Genomic DNA, 12,606 nt, shown 5'->3' on the forward strand with positions numbered 1-12,606 from the left:
CATGGTCTCTGAGAGTGAAACTCATACACCCAGGTCATTCCAAGTGGAGGATTCCAGAGCTACGTGGCTCCAAAAAGGAGGGTCAAGAAGGACCCAAGAAAATACAGGGTTAGGCCTGAGAACAGGAGAGGGTAGAGGGAAACTGAGCCCATTCACTATAGGTTGGAGAGGGAAGCTGTTGCTATATACCTCATATGGCAGGCTCAACAGCAGGAGAGGGTTGGGAAAAGAATATAGATTTTGGAGACAAATGAGCCTGGGTTTGAAACCAGCCTCTTTCACTTCCTGGCTGAGTGACCGTAGGCAACTTAGTTAATCTCTCTAGGTTCTAGTATTAATTATTTGAAAGGGAATAATATTACCAGTTCACAACCCTTTATGTGTATTCCAAATTCCAAAAAAGTTCTGAAAACCAAATTTTCTCATAACTTATTTGGCAGCAAAATCTGACATGAGGTTTTTCTTCATCTTTTGTTATCCCACTTCATGAACTAAATCTTCCTAAGTTTTACAGCAGAAATTTAAATGGATAACAAGGTGCTGCTCCAGAATCCACCTGTTGTATTAAATCATAGTATACAAACTGCATTACTCCCCTGAATAACAGTATATACACTTTATGACTTTTCTATACTCAGAAAAAGTTTGAATCTAGAGATATGTCTGGCCCCGAGGATTCAGATAATTTGTATTATATCTTAGAAGGCTGTTGGAAAGATTAAATGAGAAAATGTGCATGAAATAACTAGTATTGTACACAGCTTTAAGGTCTCGATAAGTCGTAGCTACCATGATTAGACTTGTCTCACCGGAGAATGTTCAGAAAATATAGTAGTGGACAATACCATCTGTAGAACATTCCACATGAAGCTTTAGCCAGCTCTACACAGCCAGCTGGGCCTCTAGAAGCTGCACAATCAGTGTCTACCTGCAGGAAAGGGAAGTACTGTATACTCCTAAGGAAGGGCCCTCTCCTGCCTGGGACTTTGATGGAATCCTTCAGTCAGTCACCGACACAGAGTCTTCCACTGAGGAGCACAAAAGGCATGTCAAGGGAAACTTGGCCTCATCTGGCTCTAATTTAGCATGAAATAAGCCACCAAGCTCTGCTTCATGAACACTATGCTGACACTCTCAAATATTTTTTTCTGTCTAAAACTTTCCTTTGTGGTATTTAAAGATAATAAAGGGGAAAGAAAAAAGACCCAGTTAATAATCTTTATAGTAATGTAATGACTACCCCATGTGGAATCTTAACCCACACTGACAACAGAACTTGACACTCTCTGTAAATTTTATTTTTCTAAGATGTGTAACTATCAAATCTTCCCACATGTTAGAACACATGAACAGACACTCCAAGTTATGAGATTCAATATCTATACCTTCTCTTTTACCACTCTCCATAATGCACCTTCCCACTGGGCAAATTATCTGACTTGACAGATAAATTCAACATCTGGCATGAAAACAAACTATTTTAAAAAACGAAACTAATCATCACTTAACTGAGCTTCTCTAGCATGCCAGAGAACCTGGAAGTGAAACCAGGATATCTAATAATAGATATAGGCACTAAAAAGGCACTTGAAAAGGTCTTAAATTGTAACTTCAATAAAATATGTTTCGGTATCTCCCCCAAATTCTCTCCTCAAGGGCACTTTACAGCAGTGGGTGGATTACCCTTTCAAATCAGGCTCCTGCACCTGCCAAGGTGCTTCCTTTATTTGCTGCTTCTAAGCACCATCGGCACAGGGCTCACATATGCATACTCTTGGCAGCATGGCCTCTCACATACAGGGCGTTCGTCAAGATGGCAGAATGCCTCCAGAAGTTCTCCTACATAGGAAGAGCTCAACCAAAGCCTGTGGAATGCAAACATTAAAGCAGAAAGACGTTTAGTCTATCAATTCATGGATGAAGGCAGGACAGCTTAAAGTTGTGTGGAGATAATTACCCCTTGGAAAACCCTCACTGGCTTCCCACTGACCACAGGATAAAGTCTAAAACCCTTAACATGATTGATATGTCTCTTGTTGTCTGGCTCCAAATCAACTTTTGTTTTGTTGTTTTGTTTTGTTTTGTTTCAGATCTCTTCCTTTAACCTACCCTGGACTTATTTACATACCTCAAGTGTGCCAAGTTTTCTATTCCTTCCGAGCTTCTCTAGATGCTCTTCCTTCCGACTGGGACAACCATCCCACCTCCGTAGCCCAAATCCTACTCCTTCAGTTCTCAGCTTAGATGGTAGCTGCTAATAAAGGCAGACTTCACTTACCCTCCATATGAGGTGGTCTTCCTTGTTCTGTGCTCTGACAAGTCTCTGTGCCTCTCTGTCATAAAATTGCCATGTTGTTTGATGTTGTTTCTCTTACTAAACTGTGAGTTCCCTGAGCCCAGGGACTACATTTCTGGTTCACGTCTGTATGAACAAATGTCACTCAAATTCTATTGAAGAGGACCTTCTTCCTTCAAAAGTCAAATAAGAGCTAACAAGATAAAATTTCCAAATAACTGGTCTTTGAAAATGACTATATCCTTTTGAAAATAGAAACCCTATCATTCTGCATCTTTTAAAGGCAAGAAAATTAGGAGCAAAAACTAGTATCTTTTCTATTCCTGGGGAATGGGGTTTATGTCTAGATAAATTCTCAATGGGAAGAATTAGGAGATTTTTCCCTCCTTATTACATCTTGGCTTTCAGTGGATTTCATTTGCCTTAAGGTTTTAGAATTCCAGCATGTCATAAGATTTCCAGAGAAAAAGTTAGAAATGATATTTTTCATCACCTAATATTGAATCATCAATCTGAGTCAGGCGACAAACCAACTGAGTCACTTCTTCTGGCACGAAACGTAAAGTAATGCAGTAGACACTTAGCAGTATCTCCATTCACAAAACCAAAGTTGGAGCCAGCCATTCTGACCTTGGCCATGAATCTGTCCAATTTGGCTACTCAGAGTAATGAGTCAGCTTTCTCCCTGATCATGAACTTGGAGGCTAACTGGCCAAGTAATATTTTAAAGGTTTCCAGGCATGGGTAAAAGAAAATTGTATTTTGCATTCAGTTTCTTTCAACCCATGTTGTAATTCTGGGAAGCCTTGGCACCTACTTTAAATGTTCTAGAGATAAACATGAAGGAATGAGATGCACACATGTCATTACCATGACTGTGTTCAATGTGACAACCAGACTGGAGCAGATGCAGAGTTGCATAGATGAATTACCATCTTCCTAAAGGGACAGAAATCAGTCTTATGGGGATGGGATCCAGGAAAGAAGATCAGCATTAGCACAGAGGAAGTGCTAGGGAAATTGGTACTGAGTTGCTGGGACGCCAGGAGCAAACATTAGGACCCTGACTTGTTTTAAGACAACCTGAATCTTGGTGGGGAAGCCTGACAGACAACAGCAGGTGGAGGATCCAGAGGGAAGTATCAAATGTCTTTATATGAGACAATTGTTCACATGCTAGAAGGAAAGTTGGAGGCAATATGGCAAGGGGTTCAATTAACAGATGGAGTACAGAAAACTGAAAATACCTGTTGCTATGGTCTGAATGTCTGTGGTCCCCCAAAATTAATATGTTGAAACTTAATCACCAGTGTGATGATATTAGGAGGTGGTGCCTTTAGGAGGTGAATAGATCATGAGAGCTGAGCCCTCATCAGTGAGATTAGTGGCCTTATAATAGAGGTCTTCCCTTCCACTGTGTGAGGATACTATGAGAAGGTGCCATCTGTGAACCAGGATACAGGTTTTCTCCAAACACCAGATCTGCTGACGTCTCGATCATGGACTTCCCAATCTCCAGGCCTACGACAAACACATTTCTATTGTTTATAAGCTACCCAGCCCATGGTATTTTGTTTTAGCTGCCTGAATAGACTAAGACACCCACTGAGCATACGCACTTTAGAGAAGGTTCTATAATGAAATAATGCAAAGGTAGGGCCAGGAGGTGGAGCCAGCTATAACTGGTCAGAGCAGAAGAACCACGGTAACTGCCTTGCCCGTGAGCAAAAGGAGCTGCGATGGCTGCAGAACTTTCCTCCATCAGTGAGACTGCAGGCTCTTACCCAGGCCCCTCGGCACCATGTGCTTGAAGTCTGCTCCCCAACCCAGGCTGAAATCAGGTGGTATGAAGATGCTTTTCCAGGACAGGATACTCAACTGACATATCTATGCCAAGCCAGTCCACCACAAAGACTTTAAAATAAACCTGAAAATTAAAGACCTTTGGAAAAAGTGAGCTAGTCACTGTTAAGCATGTACAAAAACCTTCCCTAAAAGTTTTCTTTGCCTCAAGCACTCAGCTGCCTCTGTGGCCTGTGACCCAAAGGAATTAAAAACCATATTAAGAGAGGCACTGTGCTCCTCTTCTTCTTCCTTCCTTCCTTTTTATTCCTGAACAAATCAGCCCAAAAGTCACTAGGTGGGGCTGAACAAGACGGGGGGTGTGGGGACAGTAGCCCAGTGGGGTGTGCTGGAGCCAGAGCAGGGTAGGAAGGGGACAGCAGTGACCCAGCACAGGCTGTTGAAGCCCAAGTGGGGTAAAGAGGGTGTTGGTTAAGGGAGGTGGCAGGGGTCACCCAGAAAGCAATGTTGGAGACCAAGTTTAGTGAGGAAAACAGGAGATTGGTTATATAAAGGGGGGGGGGGGGGTCAAATAATAAATATACTGAGATAACCAGGCACCTTGTTGTCAAGAAGGAGGTTACAGATATGGAAAGGGAGAAAACGTGAATGAACCTTGTGTTTGATTAGAATTAAAAGGTATTAGGGTGAACTCATGGTTTCCAAGACAGACAGACAGATAGATGTGTATAATCTCTAATTCTGTCCACTGAGAGTATCCGGGAGCAGTGACAGTCCAGTAACAATGAGCACACCTAGCAGCCAGATCTTGATCTCTAAATACTGTTCTCCACTAAAAGGAACTAGTGTTCTTTGGAGAAATGACTGATTTCAGGGTTGGGAAAATACAAGATGAAATTGGAACATCTAGTGATGCCAGAAAGTGAGGAAGCACTTGAAGAATAAGGGCAACATCTCGAAAAGACACAGAAGTCATCATGAAAGGTCTCCCATTAGCTATATCTGAACAAATTAAAAATAAAAATAATAAAAGAAATGGATTATAACCCATTGAATATAATAGGAATCCATGAGACTATACTGAGATAAATAAATTAATAGATTTAAAGATTGACAAGGAGTGGGATGGAGATTACATAGTACCAAAGTACCTCCCCACAAAATATTTATTAATTGCAAAAGGAAAAAGTAACTTTGCTGTGCAGAAGCCTGGCAGACACTCCCTCAATCAAGTGACCAAAATTAATATCCAGAGATCAGAGTTCCTGTTCCCCGAATAGCACAAACTGGTATCATGTGCTACCTGTTTGGATACAGTGAGAATATAGCACTGATCCTGTGGTATTCCTACCAAAGTTGCATAACCTGAATGTAATCGTGTGAAAGCATCACACAGACCTAAATTGACTGATGTTCTACAAAACTGGGGGTAACAGGGCATCATGCTGGCAATTTACTCTCACATAGTTCAGAATAAAAAGATATCTGTACCGTACTTGGGAACTTTTCTTTAGGTTTGAGATTGTTTCAAAATTTAAAAATTAATAATAAGAAGAGTGATTGTATCATCATAGACTTGATGGAAGCCAAGTGTCAGGATGGGATTATGACATGCGTGGACCAAGTTAAATGCCAACAATTATACTTTAGAGCAATCCTTAAACTATCTCTGGTGAAGGATCCGTTTTCCTGCCCAATCCATTGTAGACCAAAACTTTTGTAAAATACAAAATCCCACATTTGAATTCCAGGACAATATCAAATTGCTACAAGAGTTTTTAAATGCTTACTCTCAACGTCTGTACTCATTTCAGCATGAACAGGTAACAGTTCATGGACTACTCGGACCACACTGTGAGCAGCACTTCTCTATGGCAGGATGTGTAGACAGCCACTGGCCATCATATCTGCACAGGAAATAAAAACCACAGGCCACACTTGCTATCCATGATGGTAGCAACAATCATTTCCACTCTAATTACCATAGACTGTCTACACAAAGTACCCAAGAAAGGATGTCACTGTGTTCCCACCTCCAAATGCCACAGTGGGAGATTCTGATTCAGTACATTCGGGTTCAGAAATCTGCACTCTTAAGTATCTCTCTTGGCAACTATGATGATCGCTTACTTAGGTGTGGGAAGCACTGGCAGAGAAGGGTTAAGAGCTCGTATTTGTGAGTTAGATAGACCTGAGTCCTAATCTCATCTACAGTGACTAGCAGTATGACCTTGGGAAAGTTACTTAGTATCTTTGAGCTTCAGAATAATTATCTGAATATTATTTGGAATATAATAGTGCTTACTTTAAAAGATTGTTATGAGGACTAAATGAGATAAACCATTATCAGATGGTTACTTAGCACAGTGTTTGACAGTAAACATTTAGTAGAATGTAACTATTGTTGTTACTATTATTACCGCTAATTTTCATGTTCTTTATAAGGGATCTTTCTTTGTATTGTCTTTGTACAGAATGTACAAAATAGAATCTACCATTTCTATAGCAAAAAAAAGGGACTGCCCAGACACTGCAAGAGGATTAAAGACCTGCTTTTGCTTATAGTAACTCAGCTTCTCCAAATGGGTTGTACAACAAGAATGGATGAGAACACCCCTGATTCCAAAGTGGTGACTTCCAGGAAGATGAGCCCAATCACCCAGAAAGCGGAATAAAACATCTTCCATGGGTCAGTGTGCAACACCAAGTCATGACCATCACTGCTGGGAAGGGACCCAGCACTCAGAAGGGGTTAGTAGAACTTATCTCCCAAATTAGATGGGTTTGATCTACAGATACTGAGGTTCATCAAGACACTGACTCAAATGCAGTCCATACACGAGCCTACTCTGCATGGTTCTATGCCACAAATAGCCCCTCCCTCAGCCAAGAGGCAGCCCCTTCTAAATAAAAGAATAATTCTCTGTGATAAACTAAGACCAAAGCAGAAAGACCAGAAAGGAGCTAGTGCATCCGCCAGGAAGTGGCAGACACCATCCAGGCACAGGGTTCTTCCACAGGACAATCTGACACTCCAGTTGCACATCCCTGAATGCCAAAATCCTCATGCCAGTGTCTCTGCAACACAATCCAGACACACACACAGGAGGCTGCACACAGAAACCCACAAGCTGGAATCCACAAGAGCAGATTTCTGCAGCATCTGCCTCTGGACGAGGCACTTCACTTACCTGGGGCGGTTTTGTAGCACGCGGTTCTGGAGGGCAGCGAGGATGGGGCGTTCTTTGCCCTGGGGCTCTGCGTACTCTGCAAGACTTGCCTCTGCCGCTTCAGCTCCTCCTCCCTTTCCTGGGCTGCTCGGATCTCTTCTTCAATCATGGACAAAGTCCGCTGCTTCCTTGACCTCAGCTTGAAGGGTCCAACCATCACGTCGGACTCCTGAGTGGCCAGGAGGGAGGCTGTGCTTCTCAGCTCAGCTGCCTCCGAGTACTTGCTGAAATAGCTCCCTTCGGGCCTGGTCTCCTCCATGTCGACTGGGCCACTGGGCTGCATGGCCGGCAGTGGCTGGGAGGGACCCCTTTCCCTGAGCGCCCTGTCTTCAGCAGGCAGGATCTTTGGTAACACATCCCTTTTCTCTTGAACAGGAGAGGACACCTGCGGTGGCTCGAACATGCTCTGGGGCTTCTCTGAGCTGGAAGCCCCAGTTTCCACTTCCTCTAGAGCCACTTCAGGGCCCTGCTGTTCTGCTCCATCCTCGCTGGGTTTGGACACAGCTGTATCCGCTTGCTCGGCGATGGCTTGTTGAATGGCATTCTGCACCAGGAGACCAGCCTGATATTCCAAAGGGTCATCAACCGACAGAGAGTCTCCCAGCATGGAGGAAGGGGAGTAGAAACCGTGATCACTAAACGACTTGGAGACACCTTCTCCTCGGCCTTCTGAGGGGTTGTCAGTTTGGGGAGTCTGGGGCAGAGAAAAATCAGCCAGTGAATTTTCCTGGAGGGCATTGGTTGTCTCATTGGAGGCCCCGCTGTCACTGATGGTGTCCATGCTGAAATCGTTGGACAGGGTCTCCAGGACGGTGGTATCCTGGGACCTCACTGACAATTCGTCCAAACCAGAGTCAAGCTCCTCTTGGGTCAAGGAGACATTGACTGATCTTGAAAACTGATCCAAAATCCCGTGGTCATCATCCTTGACCACAGTGAGGACGGCCCGGGCACTCGTAAACTCTCCGTCCTCTGCCCACAGTTTAGATAAGGGCCCGCGCTTAGACGGCTCACTGTAGGGCCCGTCCTTCCCCTGAGGGGCTGTGCTGCCCTGGCCCCCGCCCGCTGACTGGCTCTCCAGGGTGCAGGAGGCCTTCTGCCCCTTGGCTGCCGATGCACCACTGTCTTCTAGGGGTCTCCCAACAGAAGCTGGTCTCGTGATGGTCAGTGGCTTATCCGAGTTGATTGACCCCAGAGGCCTGTAGAAGGGCTTGATAGAGAACAGCCTGGGTGTACTCTGGCCCTTGGCCACCGTTTGCCTGGAATTCTCCATCAGCTGGAACTGTTTGCGAGCAGCAGAGAAATCTATCTGCTCTGTGACGATGTCCTCCTTTGCATTTTCAGCCGCACTTGACCGCGCATGGGAGGATGCAGGGGCTGTGCAGAGCTGCGGGGGGGGCTGCTGCTGCTGCTGCTGCAACTGCTGCTGCAGCAGCAACTGCTCCTGCTGCGCCCTTCTCTCCTTGCGCTCCTTGTACTTCTTGTGCGACTCCAGATGCTCCTCGTCCAGCTGCTCCTCGATGGTTTTTTCCTGGGGGGGATTCCACCATTTGGCTGCAATGCCAGGATTCTTCTTCACAGCCTGACTCCGGATGAGCTCTCTCCTTTCCTTCTCCAGCTCCAGCATCTCTTCTGTGGGCCTCACTTTTCGGACACAGTGTTGTTGTTTCTCATGCTCGTCGTCCTCAAAGAGCTTGGAGGGCTTCTTGTCCTCGTGGAAGGCACGCAGCTCAAACTTGGCCTCCTTCTTCAGGGTGGTGAGCGTGAACTCCCCATCTCGGGAAGAGCACTGGGAGCTAGTCGAGGAGCTGGGACTCACGGGTGCCTGCAGGCTGTCCCCCAGCATCGCTCGGGACTGGTCGAGGGAGTGGCCGTTCGCTCTCTCCCCTTCTGCCATAGTGTCAGAGTCACTTTTACCTAGCTCAGTGAGAGGAGGTGCCTGATGGCCAGCAGCTCTCTCAGTGGGTTCTGGCTGGATGGCAACGCGGGCAGGTGGGCTTAGGCTGCCCACCAGGATCGCTGCACCGGGCTCTGGGGAGGATGTTCCGTTGTAAGTTCCATCCACAGCAGAATCGCAGCAGTTAGCCTCTAGCACCTCGTCTAGATAGCGGATCTCTCTGGCCACATCATTATCCAGGGATTCGTGGTGATCGGTGAGGAGGCCATTGAGGGGGGGTGAATAGAAAGGGGAGGGGTGGTCTATGGAATGCGGAGCAGAGGTGACTCCAGGAACACTTTTACATTCTGCAACCGACACCTCAATTTCCATGTTTTTGTGATCTGGGGAAAGAGAGCTGGTAGCAGGCTCCAGGAGGTTGGCTCTATAGTCGTCTCTCTCGTTTTTTAGCCGAATATCATCTTCAGAAAGCTGTGGAGGCTTCTGGAAAAAAAAAGAGAAAACAAAAGTCAGGATTAAATACTGTATCTCAGATGGATGTGAATGCTGAGAAATTCACTCATAACAGGAAGGAAAACTGAAACAACAATGACAAGTTCTTTTGAATAGAGGTTCTTCTTCTAATAATCCTTTAAATATTTATTTCATTGTGGTATCAGGTACCTAACCTTCTCCAATTTACAGGTTCCATTTGGTGTATTGGTTGTTGACTAAATGCTAGTCCCATTTTAAAATTTTATCTTCTAAGAGTGAGAGTATACGATGGTACTTCAAAAAGTTCATGAAAAAATACAATTACAAGGTAATACAAATCTCTCCATGAACTTTTGAAGTACTCTGGTATAGTTACTGTACCAGAGTCCTCCAAAACATTTCATAGCAAACTACTGCAGGATAGTAGGACCACTTGTGTGTCCTCAACTATTAAAAAAAAGGTTATTTGGCATGAAAAAATCTTCTTCTTAAAAACATGATTCTCTGCCAGATGTAGTGCAATTATTCTGTAGACAAGAAAGTTTTTGGAAAATCTTTCCAAAATAAAACACTGGAAAACAGTAGATCCTTCAATGGCCCCTCACAGGGCTGTAATTGACCATGTGCGTTATAAACACCATAGCCAAAGCCACTGACAGCACAGTTCTGTTCTCTGGCACTGAATCAAAACAATACTCCTTAGTTGAGGAGTGAGTGTTGCTTTGAAAAGCTGGTACCCAGCAGCACATCCCCTCCAGTTACTAAAATGCCTTATATGTGATATCTCCAATTTGTGGTTAAATAAGAAAACTGCATCTTCTTAATGTTTTTAAATGCATCATATTTTTCCATCAGCTATCCAGCCTGTGTAATTTTGCTACTTGGCAATTAGTAAGATTAATCTTCAAATTCTAGGATAATGTATTTTTTCATACCAAAAGACTCTGGTTTATCTCAGAGAATTCAGTAGTAAAATATATACTTAATTTGAGTTCCCCTCAAGGATTTCACTAACACCTTGGTCAGCTTTGTTTGCCTGTCTCACGTTTATAGTGTGCCTGGTTATTTTTGACACAGGACAATGCAAAATTGCAATATGGTATAAGTTTCATTTACGTTTTCAACCATTTTAAAGACTTAGAACATAATATTAAAACCCCACCTTAAGATGATTTTCAGAGGATTGGTTTCAAAATGCTTCCAAGGAAAATGGACAATTATGCATTTGTTCATAAGACCTAGTAAAATGTGGGAGTTCATCCTATGTGCCTGGCATCGACATTGGAATGTTGAAAGGCTCTCATGGTTATCCATGAACTGGAAGGTTATCTATGAACCCTCCAACTCCCTTCACTCTTTGTTTTCCATCTTCCCCTTCAGACTTCAATCAATCAAGAATACATATTTCTTCTCTAGTGATAGGCAATATTCCTTCTTTGTCAACACCTCTGGTCTCTGATGTTCTCCCAGTCCAGGTCTGGTCTTTGTCAAAGTCTGATACTTAATACAATTAATATTTATAATCACTAATGTCTTTATTTTAGACCATCATTAACTAATGACTCTTATCTTTAGATAAAATGCCAAAGAATATTTACTGCCCTTTTAAAGTCACTAAACTTTTGTTGGTAAGGCAATTGTCAGTAACTTCTACTCGTATGTCTTTAAGAATTACAGAAAATTTGAATGCCTGAAACTTATTGGCTGTCATTTGATTTAAACTAAACCTTGGCCAAAATTAGCCCACTCCATGGACAGGTATTATTGGAATAAACAGACAAAGAGAGATGTGTGCTAAGGTAAGAATCGGATTACCCATGGCACCCTACCCCTGGCTTCTTTTGGCCAGTGATAAATGATTTACTGCTAATGTTCTTCACAGGAATAGCAGAGCTTTCCTTCTCTCCCTTTTGGCTTTGTGGGGGGAAAGCTGGAAAATAGTAGAAAGCTGCTGGGACTGAAATATGGTTAAAAATCACTGTTCTACTGAAACATAAAACACTTCAGAGTAGTCAAGGAGGAAGGAGGGAAGTGTAATATTAAAGGAAGCTAAAAGGCAAATAATTAATTCTACGTAGTTCATTTATTTATTAACACATTCATTAAACACACAGGAAGTTTATTCTGCAGGGCCATAATGAAATCAGCAGCTACAATAAGCTCCAGGAGACACCCTTTTCTTAAGAAAAAAAATGTATTTCCCATACTTCCAAGGAAGCCATAAGTCCATTTTAGAGTTTACTTAGTCTGAGTCAAGAGAAAAGCAAAACTTGCCTATATTGGGCTCTTGCTACTAATCACAGAGATAGGAGTGACTGGGTTTGTCTCCACAGCACTTTCCAAAAACACTTTTTGGCTTCTCATGTGAGCATTTTCCCTGTCTCCTAAATGCTTCACAGTTCAAGTGTTCAATGATGGACACACAGACACCCTGCCAGCTTTTTCTTTTTAGGACCTGTCACTAAATATAGCTGAAAGGGTAGAGCTACAAGGAAAGCCCTCAAGGTGTATAGAACATACAATAGCCATGGAGGTTATGTGAATGCAAGGGTCAGTTATCCTCGCTAAGGGAACATCACGGAAGATTCCAAATGCATAGATAGTACAGGGAGGGACCCTGAAGGAGTGAAATGTAAGGAAAGTGAAAGTAAATGGTCAGGTTCCCTCTCGGGGTTCAGAATCTTGCCAAGCATCTGATATAAATGATAACTGCCACGTGCACCCAGGTATTCCTTGGTTATTGTCTGATGTAACTGTGCATGTGTGCCCAGGTGTTCTTTGGTTGTCTTACTCACACCCAGGTGTTCCTGAGTTACCAGACTTAAGTATAAAGGACAAAAGGCTCTGATCCATGATGCTCCCTGCCTCTGGGATACTCACTGCGGGGGGGGGGGGGGGGGGGGGGG

General features: G+C 43.6%; 1 protein-coding gene across 3 annotated transcripts in view; it reads right to left on the minus strand.

The window, feature by feature from the left end:
- AKAP2 (A kinase (PRKA) anchor protein 2) overlaps window positions 1-12,606 on the minus strand; it is a 125,175-nt gene that overhangs the window by 25,895 nt on the left and 86,674 nt on the right. Inside the window, exon 2 of one of the 3 annotated variants that reach the window (XM_008568497.1) lies at window positions 7,291-9,709. In XM_008568497.1, coding sequence (XP_008566719.1) covers window positions 7,291-9,598 — 2,308 coding nt within the window. In that variant the 5' untranslated portion in view covers window positions 9,599-9,709. Of the gene's footprint in view, window positions 1-7,290; window positions 9,710-12,606 lie in introns of those variants that run through there. The other 2 variants (XM_008568496.1, XM_008568498.1) reach the window with 2 other exon arrangements.

The sequence above is a fragment of the Galeopterus variegatus genome, unplaced genomic scaffold (genome assembly GCF_000696425.1).
Source record: "Galeopterus variegatus unplaced genomic scaffold, G_variegatus-3.0.2 Scaffold416, whole genome shotgun sequence".
NCBI classification, from domain to species: Eukaryota; Metazoa; Chordata; class Mammalia; order Dermoptera; family Cynocephalidae; genus Galeopterus; species Galeopterus variegatus.